Consider the following 20,361-nt stretch of genomic DNA (forward strand, 5'->3'; position numbering starts at 1 on the left):
ACCAGCAATTACTGGGTTTTGGAAGCTGGTGGGCTGGTCAACCAGGACCACATATGCATGAACAAGGAATTACTGGGTTTTGGAAGCTGGTGGGCTGGTCAACCAGGACCATAAACCAGCATTTACTGGGTTTTGGAAGCTGGTGGGTTGGTCAACCAGCCCCAAACCAGAATATACCATAATAAACCAGATATTTCTATGTTTTGCATGCTGGTATGGTCCAGCGCCACACCAGCATAAAACCACTATAAACAAACAAAAACGTATGCTTGGAACACTGTTATACTGGTCAACCAGAACCACACCTGCACCAGAACAGCCTAAACCAGCTTACACTAAAGCTCTATCCGAATGGAATTGGTTTCTCAGGGGGACGTCTGTGAAAAATACTTCACACTTTTACTCAGTGATAAAACTCTTGCATCCGGACTGCAATAGAAAAAACTGGAGGACCAGTGAGTTTTTTGGCTTTCTTGGTCACATGACATGACACGTTCAGTAGCTCCTCCATTTCCACTCACTGTTGTGTTTATGTGGATCTCCGTGGAAACACATACCTGAAGTGTGATAATGCTGCATAGCAGTCGTCAAATAGCTATTTTATTAAACTCGATATGATGAAACTCAGAGATGTCAGTCCAGACAGGACTAAAATTACCAGAGCAGCACGGAGTCAGCAAAAAATACGTAGTTAATTCAGCCTATAATTTTCTCAGAGAAAGTCTGAGAAATGGATTTCCCAAGATCCCCTGAGAAATGAATCCAGTTCTGATAGGGCTTAGCATGGAATTTAACATGCTGGTGTATATATGTATTTTCCTTGCTAAGTGCTAATACACACGTGTTCAAAATGTTGGTTGAATCTTTAAAAAACACAATCTAATATATACACTGAAATAAAGCATTCTTGGTCTTTTTTGTGTAGTTGATTCTATTCTGTGGAGGATTTTTTTTCAAGCTGGGAATGAACCTTCACAGACCACGGCATACTTGTTCCCACAGTAATGATCTCTGTGCGATTAGACTTAAGTATGAGTGGGAGGCTACTGTAGTATTTGACCAGATCAGAGACAAGTTACCACCAAGTCATCCCCCCAGCAGTGTTTGTGGCACTGGCTCTGTCCAAACTCAACAACTAAAAGAGTCGAGTTTAGCTTTATAAGGACATCGGGAGCTGCAGGCACTCGTGGGAGTAGGCCATCTGGTTCTGTCTTAAGTTTGTGCATTTGCATGCTACTTCATGAACACACTTGCGTGTATCCAAAACAACCACAGTGATGAATAAACTAATGGGATCATCTGGTTGGAGAACTCAACCGCAGGACCATTCCAGTGTGTATTGCGCCACTTTTCCCATGACACCATTTACGCACTCTGACATTGTGCTGGCTAAGGTTTTTTTTCTTTGTAATAATGTTTAATTCTGAATTGCAGAGAAAACTGGTCATTTTGCATTTTGTAATATCTTAATAACTAATTAATACACTTAAGTTTATTAACTGGAGTCAAAATATCCTGTGTGGTAATTTAAGAAACAATAGTCACTCTCAAATAGTTTAGTTAAAATACTAGATGCATATAGCAAATATATAAAAAATGAACAGTTTACACATGGTTACTTCATGTGCATTGAGTATCAGAATAAGGAATAAGGCCAATGTAAACCCAAGATGCATTTAAAACAGATACAAATCTGATCACTAAACTACTTTAGAAAATGATCTGACATGCATTTGAGTCACATGTTACAGCAATGTAACCCCTCCCATCTCACCAAAACGCATTAGGCCATTAAAACTCCTCCCAGTACAACTAAAACACCAGTAATTATTGCCATGCAAACAGCTAATTTGCATATTTAACTGTAAATGCATGTGGTCCAAATCTTGATACCAGTGATGTAGTGACCAGGCATAAAAAATAATCAAGTTTAAGCTAAATTCTTAAAAATTAAAAGTGTTTTTTTTACTGATGATGCCGAGAATGCGCTATTGATTCCATAAGGAACCCTACTTAGACTATTTGGTTCTTTATGAAACCAAAGTATCAATTGAAGAACCGTTTATTTTTATTTTATAAGAGTGTAGTAAGAGTTTTGTAGAAATACAATTAAACTAACACCTAACATCTACTAGCATTGAAACTGAATTATTTAAGTCTATTCCTCTCTTATTTGCATTCCTTTGGTCTAGGATGATTATTTGCATTATCAAAAAGGCAGCGAGGAATACATCAATTAAAATATTAATATATATTCCTGTAGACAACCTGCTAAACGATTTACTACCCACAGTGAAATAGTGAAATTGGATTGATATAATCTGCAGGTAGGCTGTGTCATCCTACAAAGCAGAGGAGACTTGGAGAGGATTACAAATGTAACCCAATGCTGACCGGAGCCCTGTCAGGGCCCTCTGCACAACCAATGGCGCTCATTTGGACACCTCACTTTTCTTATAGTATAGATTTGGATTTATTTCACAGCAAAAAAACAATGCAATTTTTGTGAGTATCTGTAGCATCTTGTGAATGTGGAGCCTAGTTCGCAATGATGGTGGCCTACAATTTTTTTCTGCATGGATGAGGATAACAAGCAGCTAATCCAAATGTACTGTATTCACTTTTGAAACGGTAGGTAAACTTTCTTTTCTCATTGTGCGATGAATGATATGCATTGTTAATGTTGCTTATAGTTTTCTGCATAGCTGATACTAGTGATTGAAGCTTAGATTTATACACGCAAGCAGTAGAGAAATCCCTTTAGCGACTTATCACACTTATTTTATTTGCACACGTGTTCACAGAGTAATAAATATAGTTTTAAATTTGGTTGAAATGTGTCATTTGCACTGTGCACAACAGAACAGACAAAGATATCGTTCAGCCAAAAAGTAACTTTAAAGAGTATCCTACAGGGTGCTATTTATGAAAGGAATGAACGTTATGTGTTATAGCAATATGGAGGTATGAGACACAGTCTACGCTTAACAGGATTGTTGCAATCCACTTCTTAGCCTCAATCTCTCTAGCACCTGACACCAGTGAGCCAGTGTGAATCTCTAAATAGAAATGTTACTTCTGCTTTTTCGTACTAAAACTCCATCTACCCCATAATAGTATTAGGTAAATGTACCTTATACCAGAAAAACACAAGCAAATTTCATAATCATTACACAGGGTTATCTTTATTCACTATAGTGCATATTTTGCTCTCTCTAAGTTTATCAGATAGAGGTGAAACTGAGACTGGTAGTGGCATGACAGTGGGTGCTTTGCTGATATGTATATACAGAGTCAGTAGTGTTTTATTTAGTGCAATGGCATTAGAGCAGGGGTCGGCAATTCGTTTTGGCTGCGGGCCAGATATTTTCCAAACCATTACGTGGCTGGCCACGAAAAAATCTGTTTTTGGAAAATGAAGCAGGTAAACCCAAGAAGAAAGGAAAAAAATATATAAACACACCGCTTCTCACGCAGGATCGAACCCGTTTCGTCAAGATTGTGGTCCAATACACTACCGTTGCCCTGGCTAGTGAATCAGGATACACCAGGGAAAAAAGGCATTATAAGGCGATAGGGAGCCCAAGAACGGGCAGAAAAAACGAGAATGGGCGGAAACTAAAGTCACACAGAGCGCGACAGAGAGACAGAGGAGGAATGTAAACAAAAGCCTGCCAGAGAAGCGTTGAATTTTTTGGCGGGCCACATCTGGCCTGCGGGCCGCCGATTGCCAACCCCTGCTTTAGGGCTTTTAGCCCAACAGGCCATACCTGAGCCAAAGGATGAGTTGAATAATAGAAAAAGTAGCAAAGGCACCAAGACAGAATCAGCTCAGAATTCCAATTCCACCATCAAATGATCAGAATCCGGTTCCAAGCAGTATTTTATAGAATGCTGATTTGAATCCAGGATCATGATGCCTGCCATCAGCAGCGGAATACTGAGGTAGCACAATTGGCTTTGCTCTTTTTGGGTTGTGTAGATGGCATTTCATCCCTTTTGTCAGCACAGGTGTCTGTTGGCTGCTGTATCAGACATGACATATCAGACATATTTTCTTATCAATGCTGAATCAGCATCAGTTCAAAAAGAGGCAGTTGTATGCATGTTGGGGGCATTACTTGTTAAAGGGGGAGCTTTTATGAACAGGATTCCAATATAAATTCGAAAAGCATTAGAGATCCCTACTGATCATCCAATTACTTGTACTTACAAACTAGCTAATAAACAAATAACTCATGGTATGTAGTTGTCTATTCTGCATAACATTTTCAGCTATGCCGTGACATTTTCTCTCTCTACAGAGCTATGTGAGGACTGAAATGAAGACACCTCTGATGTGACAGTGAGTGGGATCCAGACTGTGCCAACCCACCCACTGCGCAGGCGAGTTGTGGCCTTGAGATGCAACAGAAGTTCCATGCCTTTTACAGCTTACCGCCAGAATGGACCAGCAGAAGACTCCACACCCCTAATCGATGTGTATCTTTCCCCCTCCAGTACAGCCATGTCTCAGTTTGCAGCAATAGGCCCCTCTGGGCCTCCCTGATCCTGCTTTACCTCCTTGTTTCCTTACCAACGGCTGCTTCATTCCGGGTTGGGGTGGTGGGACCGTGGTCTTGTGACCCCCTCTTTGCCAAGGCCTATCCCAGTGTGGCAGCACAACTGGCCGTCAGCCGTATTAACAGGGACCCCTCCCTCTGGCCTGGGGCCACGTTTGATTATGTGATCCTGGAGGAGGACTGTGAGACATCACATGCTCTTTCACGTTTCGTCGGGTACTACACCCGTGCATCCAGCTTCATCGGTCCCGTCAACCCTGGCTACTGTGACATGGTGTCCCTGCTGGGGAAGAACTGGAATAAAGCAGTGTTCAGCTGGTCGTGTCTTAGCTATGAACTGGACAACCTCCGTAGGCACCCCACTTTTGCCCGCACCATGCCCCTGCCCTCACTGGTGCTGCTGCATTTCATGCGCCACTTCCGCTGGGCTCACGTGGGCATCATTTCTTCAAACGAGGACATTTGGATAGAGACCGGCCATGAGCTGACCAGGGCTTTACGCAGCCACGGCATGCCTGTTGGGATAGTGGTGTCCACTGGAAAGGACTCGGTCAGCATGTTAGATGCCCTGACCAAGGTCAAGAAAGTTAAGGACCTTCGATGTAAGTTACAATGAAATGCTATTAAATGAACACATACAGGCACTAATGCACATATTCAAAAATGCATCATTGTAACCACTTATCAGTGAAAAATATCTACCCTTGTTGTAAAGTGTTATCATTAAGTGCAGAATTATCGCAAAGTCACTGCACTCAGACCAAAGATTACAGAAAAACGTGATGTTTTTTTCTGCATTGGCCAACACGCCAACGGCCAATCAATTGAGCTTAATAGGCCCCAAACACAAGCTAACAAAAGACAAGCAGGTGTTATATCTGTTATCATGCCAAGACTGCATTTAAATAGATATTAGTGGATTGGCTAGTGGACAATTTTGAGCACATTAGTATTGCTGGGGTTTTTAAACAATGTGGCCTCCTTAGACACAAAGTAGAATTGTCACCTTATTGAGTGTTTTAAATTGTCCTTTGTTGTACAATATTAATTATCTGATGTATCTGAGGTTAAAAAAAAAGCTCAGACATGGTTCAGCAGGTCTATTTACAAGATATTTTACTGAAAAATGAATCACACTAAGCAGTCATTGACATGCATGTGTGTTTACTATGCATACGGTCACTAAAGCACCATGTTTAAGGTATGGTTACTGTGAGCTGTAAAGTAATTTAGAGAATTTGAAACAATAAAAATGGAAAAACTGAAGTAAAGTATAATCTTATTTAAAGCACAAGTGTTTTCACCTGTGAAGACTTCCGAAACGAATAGTAAAGGGAAGCTGCTGTAATCAAGAGTTTGCTAATATATTGCACATTTAAGCTAAAAAAAACCCATCAAAGCAGCCCCAAAGATTCATCCTAGAATTAAACACATTTTATTCAAAATAAATAAAATATCATCTGATAAGTAGATAAGTTAGGACTCATTTTAGGGTAAAAGGGCTAACCATATTCCAGACACAAAAGTATTTAAGGTTCCTAGTATGTTGAAATTTCATGTCCTGAACTTCCAGGTTAATTCACCCTTTTGCTATTGCTTCATTTGAGGTAGTTTCTGACTATGAAATTCCATCTGGCTGTAAATTTTTGATCGGTGTACTATTTTCAGCATTATAAAACCTCAGCAACACCATAGTGCCCAATATTCTCATCCCATTGCGACAGACAACTATGTCAGCAGTGGTCCAGTAGTGGTCTTTTTCCAGCTGATAAACTGTGTAGCCACAAATTGTCAGTAATAATGGTCATTGACCTAACAAAGTGTATGAATGTGATTTGTGTATTTGATAAAACAAGCAACTCTTCTCATTCCCACACTTCCTCTCACTCATTTATTTTTTCCTTCCCTCTAGTGGTCATCCTCTGCATGCACTCAGTCTTAATAGGGGGTAAGGTTCAGAAGCTGCTCCTAGAGATGGCCCATGACATGCAGATGACCCACGGCTCCCTAGTGTTTGTGCCCTATGATACCCTCTTCTACAGCCTGCCCTACCACCACCTGCACCAGCCTGATCTACTACACAACAACAGCAAACTGCTGAAGGCCTATGATGCTGTGCTCACCATCACTGTGGAGTCTCCAGAACAGCACTCTTTCTACCATGCCTTCACTGAGGCACAAAAGACTGGAGAACTTCCTTTCAGCCTCCAACCACAGCAGGTACAGAGCTGGAGATTTATAGATTTTTTTGCGCAAAGCGAAAACGCAAAGAAAAAGTGGTGTTGCTAAAGATTCATTCTAAAAAAAATATTACAAGTAAAAAAAAGTAACTTATGTTCTCTTCTTTGTTTGCAATATCAGATTTTTTTGCAATTTGTGGAGATTTTTTTTCATGATTTAATGTTTTGATATTTTCTTAAGGTTATTATAAAATATAAAAATGTAACTTGTTTCTAAACGTTTTAATAGAGTAGAATATATTTTCAATACAAAGTTAACAAGTCTGTAATTACACTTACCATATTTTTTGCACTATAAGGTGCACTGGATAAGGCACACTAAGAATAAATGTCTATTATCTGGTCTATTTTCAGACACAAAAAGCAATGGATTATAAGGCACATTATGCGACACTAGTGAGGAACAGGGGTGCCGCCATGTTTTGCTTCTAATTCAGCTAAGCTAAAAACTTTAGCTTTTTTTAGCTTAAAACTTTAATAAAAAAAAAAAAACATTTCCTTTAAAAGTCAAACAAGCACTGGACTTTAAGCTACATAGATTTCTCTCATAAAACAGTTTATTTACAGTAAGCTTAGATTTCCAGATTTCCACTAAGGCTAGCTGCGGTTAGCGGCTAATGCTGCCCGACAGCGCTACACTGAGGAACCCTGATGGTTTCAGTAAACAGGGGCAATATTAGCCAGCTTAGCTAGCGGTTCGTCTCAGGTAGCTCATTTTAACATGGTAAACATGCAGGCTAGAGTTTGATATACTCACCTATGAACGGCAGAAGAGCTAGCGCTTAGCGTGATTAGTGGCTAATGCAAATATTTCTCCAGCCTCAGTGCTGGAAAACTAAACTGAAACTCCTGTATAACTCTGTACTTCAGCGGATTGGCTTTACTGCTCCTTATAATCTGACTGGTAAAATTCATACATAAGGTGTACTGGATTATCAGGCACGCTATCGATTTTTGGGGAATTAAAAAAGTTGTAAGTGCGTCTTATAGTGAGAAAAATACAATATACAAATCATTACTCACACTGTCATCCAACAGGTCTCTCCACTGTTTGGCACCATCTACTCCTCCATACTGCTTGTGGCCCATGCCATGCGGGGTGTGCAGACCTCAGGAAAGTGGATGTATGGGGGGAGCCTGGCCCAGCATGCCCGAAATCTGTCTTTCAAAGGCTTTAGCCACCCCATTCGCACTTCACCCACTGGCTCAGGTCTGCTGGATTATGTTGTGCTGGACACAGATGGAGTTTCATCTGAACTGAGGCCTTCCTACCGCATAGAGATGGAGACAGATACGGTGCACTTTCTTGGCCGCTCAATTCACTTTCCGGCATGGGTTCTGCCCAAGACGGACTCCAGCTGCTGGTTCACAGAGGGGGAGATTTGTAGTGGAGGTGAGAAATGGAACGAACACACTAATGCATGTATACAAGTATAAAAACAAACATACAGACAAACAGATATGTGCATATGTGTAAAGGACTTTCAATATAACCTCTATCTCTTGTGTCTGTAGCATAGAATAATTTACTATAAATTAATATAGATAAAAAATATATGTTCTATCAGTAGAAAAAAAAAAAAAAAAAACATTGGTGCAAAAATCAACTGAAGTCAATAATGGTCTAAAGGTTCAGTTTATGCCACAAATGATTTTAGTTTAAATCCCAGCGGAAAAAAACAGCTGGATAAGCCAATGAACCAGCTTAGCTCTTCATGAGCATAGTTAGTGTATGTTTTTGATTGTGATTTACAGTGATGATCATTCAGACCAAGCAAGACAGCTGACAGGTATGACTAGTATCACCAACTCAGCTACCATTTTTTTGGTTAGTTGAACTTTTTCTGAACGTAACAGTTAACATTCTTAATACGTTCCATTTGTCAAGTTTTTAGAATGTTCTTGGAACATTTTGTTCTAACAGATGTTCGGGTAACAGAGCTGCAATGTCACTTGTGTCAATGTTTTAATTTTTAATTTAGGAAACATTACTGTTACTGTTTCCATAATGTTAGTATTTGTCTGGAAACATTATGAGAGAAACGCTTTAATAACGTGATTCAAACCAAGCTAAATCAAACTAAACCATTATGTCAAATGTTTTCAGAACGTTCCTGGAACATTAATAATGTAATTTTACATAAAACTAACATTCTTGGTACCTTTTTGAAATGTTACTAAACGTTCTTAAAATGTTCTCTGTTATCTGGGAAGCTGGTTGATCACCAAGCTTTTTGACCAATTATGACTAATCTGGTTAATCAACATAACCAACAAGACCATGCTACATTTAGATACTGAAGCAAAGCAGATAAAATCTGATTCTGGCATTCATATACAATGAGAAGGGAGTATATTGGGCAACACTGGTGGATACTTACGTTATACAGATTCTAAATGTGTACAGGGCAGTACCCTAAAGATGTTGCAGTTAGAGATTAGTTAAAAAATGTTCAAAAGTATGTGCTTTCTCTAGTATTGTTATCCTTAGATATACCAAAGCCATAAATCATACACACAGACACATACACTATATGCAAGCCATGCACATATGTATATGCTTTGTGCATAGTTACACACATAGTAATTGCATTCCACACAAACAGATATGTTGATTGGACCTGTTTGAAATATTTTTTCCCTCCTATTTCTTCAGGTATGGATCTTTTCCAATTGGTTATTATCTCTCTTTGTATCATTCTTCTGGTCTTCTTCTGTTCTGCATGTATATACTTAATAAGGTAACTATCCTTCTGCCATTTTATAAGGCAGACTAATAGTGTTTCTCACTCTTTAAAAACTTTAAAAACAGGTTCACTGAATTGTTCATGTCTCCTAGGCGACGGATCATTCAGATCCGAGTAGTTCGGAATGCAGATAAAATCTTACTAACCTTAGAAGATATTGTCTTCATCATCCCATCATTAAGTAACAAGGTAATTTCTACACATATATTTTAAATACATGAAAATAACTGAATCTAACATGATTCTCACTCATCTGTGGCTCTGTTTCCTGGAAACAGAAGATGAGTTTCGATGACAGCAGGACCAGTGAAACCAGAAAAAGCTCCTCAGAGCGCAGCCTTATTTCTCCAATCTCAAGTCAGTCGCCAGCTACCCATGAAAACACGAATGTCGCTGTTTATGAGGTAAAAGACACTCAAACACTTCATCATAAGTAGATTATAGCTTAATATGGCTTTACAAAAAAAGGTTCAAAAGGGTTTATTGTGATTTCTCTTTACTCTTGCTCTGCAGGGTGATTGGGCTTGGCTGAAAAGATTTCCCGATGGAACCTTTCAGGGCATCAACCCCAGCACCACTGAACTATTTGAACTGGTTGGTCCCCTCTGCATTTTTCCATTGCTGATCCTGTCACACTAAAGTCACATAATGTTTGCGGAGTGAATTCTTTCCCATCAATGTGGGAGAATTGAGTCCTCAATTAGAGTCTTTTAACTTTAACTATTTCATTTATTAAGCTTCTGGATCCTCACTGAAAGATTAAAAATCTCTTAGTTTAACCACATCCATTTCAGTGGTAAGAATGTAAATTGGTTAATAAATAAGCTCTTCCTGTATGTGCAGATGAGGGATATAAGGCACGAGAATGTGAACCCCTTCATGGGTCTCTTCCATGACTGTGGAGTCTTCGCCATTGTGACGGAGTTCTGCTCCCGAGGGAGCCTGGAAGACCTGCTGCTAAATGATGATGTGAAGCTGGACTGGATGTTTAAGTCTTCACTGCTGCTGGACCTCATTAAGGTAGTGCTCTCTTTAAGGATATTGGGACTACATTGACTGGGACCTAAAACACGCATCACGGATTCTGTACTGGAACTGGAACTAATTTAATCAACAAGTACTAAAAATGTCTTCTTATTATTATTATTATTATTATTACTAAATTACCTTAAGTTTTGTATTGATATAGTGAAAAATAGTTCTCACTTCTACTCAAAAAATCACGTTCAGTAGCTCCTCCATTTCCTCTCACTGTTGTGTTTATGTGGATTTCCGTGGAAATGCGCACCCAAAGTGTATGTGTGGTTTGTGGCAGTGGAGAAATAGCTATTTTATTAAACGCGAGGAGATGTGAGTCCGGACGGGACTAAAATTACCTTAAAACCACGACAGATTTAATTGAAAAACAGTAGGTAATTTGGCCTGTAATTTTCTCAGAGGACATCTGAGAAAAACACACATGGTCGTTCCAGACAGGAATAAAATCACATAAAATTAACCCAGGACCCCTTGGGAAAATAATCCCATCCAGATAGGGCTATTGTCACCCAGACAGGGACTTGAACCCAATGTTCTCAACTGCAGCTATGACTTTGTAATACATTTGTGCAGGAATATGGTTTTGCATTGTCTTATAGAAAGAAGTAAGTCAATGTGATGATACATGCATTTTTGCTCTGCAGGGTATGAAGTACCTCCACCACAGGAATGTTTGTCATGGAAGGCTGAAATCCAGGAACTGCTTGGTTGATGGACGTTTTGTACTCAAAGTGACCGACTATGCTTACAATAAATTGTTGGAAGCCCAGAAGTTCCAGTATGTTGAGCCATCGGCTGAGGGTGAGTGTGTGTGTGAGTGCGCCGTATCCTATTAAACTGGACAATGGGACCAAGGTTCAAATTTGAGTACTGATTTCCTTTTTTTAAGGTTGTTAAGATTTAGGTTTTGCTAGGATATGCACAGACAGACAAAGCTAATATCTACTGTTTCTCTATTTGTGTGTTATATTGACTTGTTTTGTGTGTGTGTGCTTCACAGAGCTGCTGTGGACAGCTCCTGAGCTCTTACGAGGTTCATTCCCAGGGCAGAATGGCACTTTCCCAGGGGACGTGTACAGCTTCTCTATCGTCATGCAGGAAGTGGTGGCTCGAGGGCCTCCTTTCTGCATGTTAGATTTATCTGCTGAGGGTAACATAAATACTCCCTTCACTTTATACCTTATACCACCTTATTTCTCATGACCACAACAGTACATTATTGGATTTTTGGGTATGATTGTACTGGTATGATAAACTACAGATATACATTATAAACATGCAATAAACCCAAACAAAGCTCAACTTGGCCTCAAGTCTTAAATCTGTTTACATTAAATACTTTTCTCCTTGTATATATGATAAAAGTTTTTCTAACTCTCTCTAAATCCTATAGAAATACTCCAGAAAATCCGGAAGCCTCCTCCGTTATGTCGTCCCACAGTATATCCAGATCATGCTCCAGTAGAGTGCATCCAGCTGATGAAGCAATGCTGGAATGAGCAGCCTGAGAATAGACCCACCTTTGAGGAAATTTTTGATCAGGTAAAATGTCTCCTTTTAACTCTCTTTTTAAAAATTATGATATAGAACTTTAGTAGACCTCTCTGAGCATATTTACTTTTAGATGATTATACAAATTATTTATAATTCCTTACTGTGATGAAGCATAGTCTTTTTTGTTAAAAAGGAACTAAACCCAAATGCATATTTTATGAGTATTAATAAAGAAGAAGGGCATTGATTTCTACATGATAGATACTGTATATATTAAGGGATTTAGAAGAATAGCAGTATGTACTTTTCTCATGAAGGGTTATATCAGGGAATGGCTTGAGAACCCCCACTATCAGGCCTCACTCTAACTCCAGTGTTTAACCTCATTCACAAGGAAACACCTCATAACATATAGTGGTGTGGGACTTCCCAAGTTTTTTTAATGGGACACAATACCAGTTCACGTTCCAGTGTTTTGACATGTCAGTGTAAAACAACACCCACATTGAAGAACGTTTTGTGTGTTGTTAAGTTGTCTCTTATAGTCCACATGGTCTATGAGTCTCTTCCTTCTATCTCTTCCTTTTCTTAGTTTAAGAACATAAATAAAGGGAAGAAAACCAACATAATCGACTCCATGCTGCGAATGCTGGAGCAGTACTCCTCTAACCTGGAGGAGCTGATTAGGGAGAGGACAGAGGAGCTGGAGATTGAGAAACAGAAGACAGAGAAGCTGCTCACACAGATGCTGCCACCGTGAGTCAAATGCACTTACATACATATTTACTCACTCATTCAAATCATTTAATTCAGGTGTTCAAATCACTTCCATGGCCACAGGTTTTGCAGACTGCTTCTACAAACACTAGTAAAAGAATGGGTCACTCTCAGGAGCTCAGTGAAAATGTCATACTCCCAACTTTGCGGAAAAGTTTAAGTTTAGAAAGCAAGGACCATAAAGACATGGATAATGTTCTGACCTTAACCTGACAGGACATCTTTGGAATGCATTAAAGTGGAGACTGTAAGGCAGGCCTTCTCATCTAGTGTCGGTGTCTGACCTCACAAATGCACTTCTGAATGGATGATCAAAAATTCCCATAAACACACTCCTAAACCTTGTAGAAAGCCTTCCCAGAAGAGATGAAGCGCATGGTGTGACTACATCATATTAAACCCTATGTTTAAAGAATAGGATGTCACTCAAATTTAAATGCATGCTATAGCAGACAAGTGAATATTTTTGGTAACATAATTTATAATAAAGATTGAAATGTGAAGGAAATGTGCTATGACTAATGGATTACATTTAAAAGTGTAAGATGTATCTTATGCTCCAGGTCAGTAGCTGAGGCCTTGAAACTGGGAACCACAGTGGAACCCGAGTACTATGAGTGCGTCACCATCTACTTCAGTGATATTGTTGGCTTCACAACCATTTCAGCCAACAGTGAGCCCATCGAGGTGGTTGACCTTCTAAATGACCTCTACTCAACTTTTGATGAAATCATCGCGAACCACGATGTGTATAAGGTATACAAGACTGACAGCTGTATTTGTACTACATAATCTGATACTGGAATAATAAAAAGTAAATGTAATGGTATATAAAGCTGTTCTAAGTGCTCTGCTCTCTGTAATCTGTAGGTTGAGACCATAGGTGATGCCTACATGGTAGCATCAGGTTTACCAGTGCCCAATGGGAACCGGCATGCAGCTGAGATTGCCAACATGGCACTGGACATCCTCAGTGCAGTGGGAACATTTAAGATGCGACACATGCCTGACGTCCCAGTCCGAATCCGAATAGGAATTCATACAGGTTAGGATACAAGATGGCAAAACAACGTGATAGAGGCTAATGTTGTGTCACTTCCATGCATCAAATTGTCTTTATCCCTTTTCAGGGCTAATAGACAAAACTACTTAAGTGCTCATATATCTTCACTGTAGGTTCTTGTGTAGCTGGTGTCGTGGGCTTGACTATGCCAAGATACTGCCTGTTTGGAGATACAGTGAACACAGCCTCTAGAATGGAAGCTACAGGGACGCGTGGGTTTTTCACATTCAGAACATTGTCTTTATTTATACTGTGTCAGACAGTTCTTGTTTAGTGAGGTCTATTTGTCTATTTAAGTTTTGAGTTTTTGTATTCCAACAGCACACAGGATACATATTCACTCCAGTACTGTCCAAATTCTACGAGAGATGAAAGCTGGTTATAAGGTGCAGTTATGTGGCAGGACTGAAATAAAGGTAGGACCAAAGTTCTGTCATTTCATTAAATAATTTTAAGGAATATGATGATCAGATTATCAGATACACTGTTCTGTATATTTGTGTGAAGCTACAGAAAACTTTTTTTGTTTTATAAATATTAATCTGTTAACATACACTTCTGTCAATCTGAGTTTAAGAAAACTAGACACCTGCAACACCTACAACACAATACGAAACATCTTATTAGGTCTTAGCAGTATTAATGCAACAATGGATAAACACATCATGAGAACATGTGCAGATAGGATTGTGCATTTCAAATTGTATTTTAGATGTTTTTGTAAATGTTTTAAACACAAAGAATATTTAATTATTAATAAGGTGCTGTAATTCTCCATTTAGTTAGTTTGCCTTAAATTGTATCCTAATTCAAAGCAGATTTTTTATATCTTTGCAGATTCATCTTAATTATTTGAAATTTTAGAATTAATTGATTCAGTAAAAATTCACAATACTATCCTTCCAACAATTAAATAGCTCCATCTGCCATATGAGAAACATGCACATGATTTTCATACACTAATCTATAATTATTTAGCATATTAATTTTGCAGCCAAATTAGTTTTTAAATTGTTAAAATATTGGTCTTATACCTCTGGACAGTGATTCTAGACTTTGGAAGAGGGTGATGAGTGTTTTTTGTGGCCTTCCATTTTCTTTCCAGTCACCTGCAACATTTGAAAAACATCTGTTTTGATATCTTTAACTGATAAAGACTTTTTCTTCACTCACTTTAGTTCTCTCTTCTTCACAGGGAAAAGGCACAGAAGAGACATACTGGCTCATTGGACGGGATGGCTTCACCAAACCTTTACCCATCCCACCTGAGCTCAAGTCAGGGTAAGACAGGGCCGTCCCGCGGCCTGCGGCGCGTTTGTGTGTGTCCCCATGTGTGTTTTTTTCTTTATCCTGTCCGATATATTTTTGCAGGCAAATGGCACATGGCTTGCAGCTGGAGGAAATAGCCGCATACAAGAAGCGGAAAGCGGAGAAAGAGCTTGCAAAGAAGAATAACTGAGGTAATGTTGTGTATGGAGAATGTATAACATTACTGAATGTGGCATCTGGATGCCACTATATTGGGAATACATTCTCCAACAATGAATAAAACTCAGTTCTTCTACTTTCAAGTTGTTTTTGAAGGAAATCTCCGGTGTTTTTCAACAGCACCTCTTTCTGCTGTATCTCTAGCAACACTTGATCGTCTCAGACAGTCATTGCCACACATTACTCTACTTGGAAAAAAAACAAGAAATATATTGACTCAAAACTTGTCTTCAAATAGAAGTAAATGGGCTGATTGTAGCATTTTGTATTAGATGGTTTATGGTCTTTCATATTCAAAGTGAATGCAGTTGAAGTATGATATTTAATTTGGACGCTAATGATGAAGAAGCTACTGTAGTTATGCTAGCTCAACATTACAAGAGGCTGCTTAATATTATTTTAAGCCATTTAGAGCAAAGCTAACTTACTTTTAAACACATCACAGAAAAATCAATGGTGTCCCAGACAGCAGGCGACTCCGATCCGGATCTGTTTTTTTCTATGGCGGATCCGCACAACAGTTGCATCCGTTTAGTGGATGTGGCCCGGATACAATCCGGGTCCGGTTTGTGATAAGATTCCAATAATTTATCTATAATTATTCATTTATAATATTAATAGTTTTAGGAGATGCAGATCCAGGCCAGTGGCCACAGTTGTACGCCTCTGGTCCGGAACTGATCCAGATGAGAAATTAGGCTCTGGATGTGGGCCGGATTTGGGCCATATGAGTAAAGAAATTGCTGAGATCTGGCCCGGATGTCTGCAAACCAAATCTGTACTGGTACTGGCCCAACGTGCAAAAGGACACTGGGCCAGAACATTTGGATTATTTGCGGCCAGATAATTTTTGCTATGTGGGGTAGGTCATTGTACAACTTATATCAACTGTCATCCAAAGAAGATAACCTGCGTCTATGATTTAAGATGCTTAATTTATTTGTTTATTTTTGAAAATGATGGTAATTCTTAATTCAGTCAGTAAGTCATTGCATAATACAATAACTATCAACACCACAAATATTGTCAACAAAATAGTGACAAAAAAGGGACAGGCAGTAGCATAATGCTTATAATGATGCCTGTCCTACAAAACAAATATTTTTAAAGTATATAAAAAAGAAAGAAAAAAAAAAGAATAATAAAGGAACCAATAATACTTTAAATTTAGAACATTCACCCAAACATTCATACATCTGCCCTTATCATTTTATAGAGGTGAAAAAGACCATATTATACTACTAAGTTCTAGCACAGGAAAAACAAAGATGGCCCCCTCCTTGTTTTAATGGGAAATAAGCAACATTAAAATCACTGTTGTGGTAATCGAGAGTATGCTACAGATGCAGCAGGTAGAGTTTCAGTTGGAAAAATATAGGAGTGTTTCTTTAATCTGCTGATTGTCACTCAAACATTTAAAACACTTAAAAACAACCCAGCATATCATTGTAGCTTTGCAAGAATATCTGTGTGTCAGGTGTGTTTGCGTGAATGTGTTTACAAAGGGTAACGGATAGCCCAATCAAAGTGCTAATGATGCGAACAGTGAATGGAAGTAAATGGCCACCAATTGGCACTATGCAAATTATGTAATGCTCATTACTGGCCACTAGCTTCCATTCATTTATATGTATAAGGTGTATTTGTATAAATTAACAAATGAATGGAAATGTGATATTTGTAAACATTGTAAATAAATTCCTGCAAGGAAGCAACTAAACCATTGACAAAAAAAGTTTATAAAATAAAAACTGATAGACAAACGCTGATGTAACTTTCCAGTATGTGACACTTTCGCCCCTCTGGATTTGGACAGACATTTTTGGACTTGGAAGATTCATGACTTGTGAAGCCAAAGATAGCTAGTTATACATGCTCTCTGCTTTCAGATGGCATGACACTCTTCTGATATGGATAGCTGTGAATGTGGTCAGCTTTTGAAAACCGGATGCCTGGCTATGTTTGGCATGCTGATGTGTGTCTGTTTGCGTATTCTGTCATGCTCTGTATGTCTCGTGTCCTCCTCGTGTTCCAGGCATCAGTGTCTTAACATAGACTTAAAGAAACTACTGATGTGTGTTATGAGTTGTATTGTGATCCCATTCAGAACGTTTATAAATGTTTGTTGTTTTATTAGATCATAAACTGTAGATAGGACTGAATACATACAGATACAGATAGAGACTTCCGTGCGTATTCTGCATGTATTCCATTTATATTAGTACACATTCTCTGAAAGCGTATTTATACAGATACGGATCGAGCCTTCTGTCCGTATTCTGCATTCATTTAGTTCAAATTTGTGCACAACATCCAAAAGTGTATAGATACAGATAAAGCTTTCTGTCCGTATTCTGCATTCATTTCATTTATTTTAGTGCACATTCTCTGAAAGCGTATTTATACAGATATGGCTCGAGCCTTCTGTCCGTATTCTGCCTTCATTTTTTTTTTTATCTGTACAGTTTTCTAAAAGCATATGAACAAAGATTTGAACGGAGCCTTCTGTCTGTATTCTGAAAGTTTATGGATAAAGAAATGGATGTGACCTTCTGTCGGTAATCTGTATTCATTTAGTTTATATTTAAATTTAAATTCTCTGAAAGTTTATGGATACAGCTACGGATGGAGTCTCCTTTTCATAATCTGCATTGATTTTATTTGTTATTATTTAGGTCACTTAGAAACATTTAACTGTAAAATGCCCTTTTCTGAAGCCAAATATCCAGTGTAAATGAAGCACAGAAGTACAGTATGTAGGCAATGATGGTTACATAGTTTAAATGTATATATTCGTTTTCGTACATAGAATATGGGCGTATAAATAAGCCGTAAGTTCAAACTGCACATTCTATTTCATGCTGTATTAAGTAAACCAGGCTGATGGGCCGCTGTCTGTTGCTGTGTGGTGTTTTGCAGGCGTGAGTCCAAGGACTTTAAAATGATGCTTCACAAGGCTGTGAGGAAGCTCTCGGCTGTGCGCCAGGTGACCCAGCTCACCATGGCCGATGAAGGCAACGTCATGATACACCATCACTGACGACCCTTCACCTGTGCCTTTTTGACTCGTGCACTGGGGACAGACATCAAGTGAAAGGAGTTTAATGAATTGTCCTTCCTTCGAACATGGAATGAGGACCTAATGAGCCTTCGTAAAGGTCTCGTCTGTAAAGTCTTCTTCTTATTCTCTCTCTGGATGAACACCAGTCTCTCATGCTGGGATGGCCTATTTTCTTGCTGGATGCTCACAGATTCTGCTTGAAATTAATGGTAGAAGACACGCATTGGATGCCATGGTCTGTCCTCCTGGAAGTCCTCCTTAAACTGTAATAAGCAGCAAGCTCATCACACGTCTAATCAAACCCCCTTAATAGTATATTCCAGAACTACCTCTCAGAAGCTTTGGGCTCAGTCTCAGGAAGTGCAGGGCTTAACCCTGTTCTCTGCACGGAAGGACTTCAGGCCTACACTGAATTTGAAGCACCTTTGTGACACCGAGTCATAGTCACATGAGCAACTAAAATTATCCCCTGGGAATCCATTACTCAGCAAGAGAGGGATTGGATCTAAGGGAGAAAGAAGGAAGAGAGAAGAAGAGGCTGGAGGAAGGAAAGAATGGTTAAATATTATGGTGTATGTGATAACATGTCCATATAGCTACATGTGTTGTGATGTTTTAGTGCTTAATGTTTAAGAGAAATTGTTTGTTTCAGTGAACCGTTTCTCATTCATCTCTTCCTTGAACTGCCGTTCCCAACATCTATAAGGAGAAAACTTCATAATGGAAAATTCAACTCTCTGACCTCTTTGGTCTGATGTCTTTGGACATAAGGGTGCAATATTTCAATGGTTTACATACTGAATAAGTAAGTAAGATAAGAGGTCTGTTAAGTATGGACTCCAGTGGATGTCACTGATGCATAAACTTTTCAGTTGTGTTGTCATTCTCACTGTACATCATTCAGTTGTATCTGTTGTAATGTTTATGAATAAGAAATTATGTTTTAAAAAAGACAGTAAAAATATCAGAGTTTATGTTACAATCAAATTATCCAGATTGAATCCAGATTTAGCCTGTTAGAAGTTCAGCTGCAGAATTGTTTCTGCTGTTATACTGCAGTACTTATTTGTGTTGTAGTATCCAAGTCCAGTCAGTATTGGTCTCAAGACATGTGTTGTAGTCAAGACTGATAGAGCCAAATTCATGTCAAGACCAAGACTTTTATTAGTTAAGTCTGAGGCAAGACTAAGGCTGGATTCATATATAAAAAAAAAATGAAATGAAAAAAATAAATTAAATAGTATGTAACTCCATTATAAATAAATATACTCCATATTACCCTAAATATAAAATTAAGTAATATATAGAACATAAGATTTGAAAGTTTTTAATAAATTGAAGTTACCTCAGATAAAAGCATTGGAATCAGTTAATCTCTGTAATAATTTCTGACAAACTGAGCCTAAATTAGGTTAAGACCAAGATAAGATCATTTATGGTCTTAAGACTCATTTACTACAATGCTATTTAAGACAATAATCTAGTGGTCTCTACCTCATTTGCAATAGGTCTCTTTTGGTCTCGGTTTATCAATCAGCATGTACAATTAATGATAATGAGTTACAACCTATTTAATTTCTGTTTTTTTTTTTTTTTAATAATAATCTTTATCTTGTCTTGTCTCTGACTTGGCTACTCTTGGTCTTGATCTTGACTACAACACTAGTACTTACTTTCAAATGGGTTTAATTATCTTACTATAGCTATTCTTAGCATCTCTTACAGAATGCACATAATCCTAACTAAAGACCAAATTAATATTTGCTCATTAAATCCATATATACATATTTTTCAAATAAAACATTATGAATCTTTATCTGTTTTCAATAAAACTGTCATTTGTTTTAGCAGATGTGTGTTTAATGTTTTTCCAAATTGACAAAGGGCTGTA

At 38.4% G+C, this 20,361-nt stretch overlaps 1 protein-coding gene across 1 annotated transcript; it reads left to right on the forward strand.

The window, feature by feature from the left end:
* Positions 1-2,371: 2,371 nt before the first annotated feature.
* Positions 2,372-19,628, forward strand: gc2 (guanylyl cyclase 2). Its single transcript, XM_007242027.3, has 19 exons — positions 2,372-2,631; positions 4,305-5,164; positions 6,475-6,782; positions 7,841-8,195; positions 9,459-9,543; positions 9,642-9,738; positions 9,828-9,953; positions 10,063-10,143; positions 10,393-10,569; positions 11,232-11,388; positions 11,588-11,737; positions 11,981-12,129; positions 12,674-12,837; positions 13,422-13,614; positions 13,729-13,903; positions 14,035-14,133; positions 14,243-14,337; positions 15,117-15,202; positions 18,329-19,628. Exons 2-19 carry the CDS (start codon positions 4,405-4,407, stop codon positions 18,447-18,449), a joined length of 3,378 nt encoding a protein of 1,125 aa, XP_007242089.3. The 5' UTR covers positions 2,372-2,631; positions 4,305-4,404; the 3' UTR covers positions 18,450-19,628.
* Positions 19,629-20,361: the final 733 nt, after the last annotated feature.

Source organism: Astyanax mexicanus, chromosome 8, assembly GCF_023375975.1.
Source record: "Astyanax mexicanus isolate ESR-SI-001 chromosome 8, AstMex3_surface, whole genome shotgun sequence".
Classification (NCBI taxonomy): Eukaryota; Metazoa; Chordata; class Actinopteri; order Characiformes; family Acestrorhamphidae; genus Astyanax; species Astyanax mexicanus.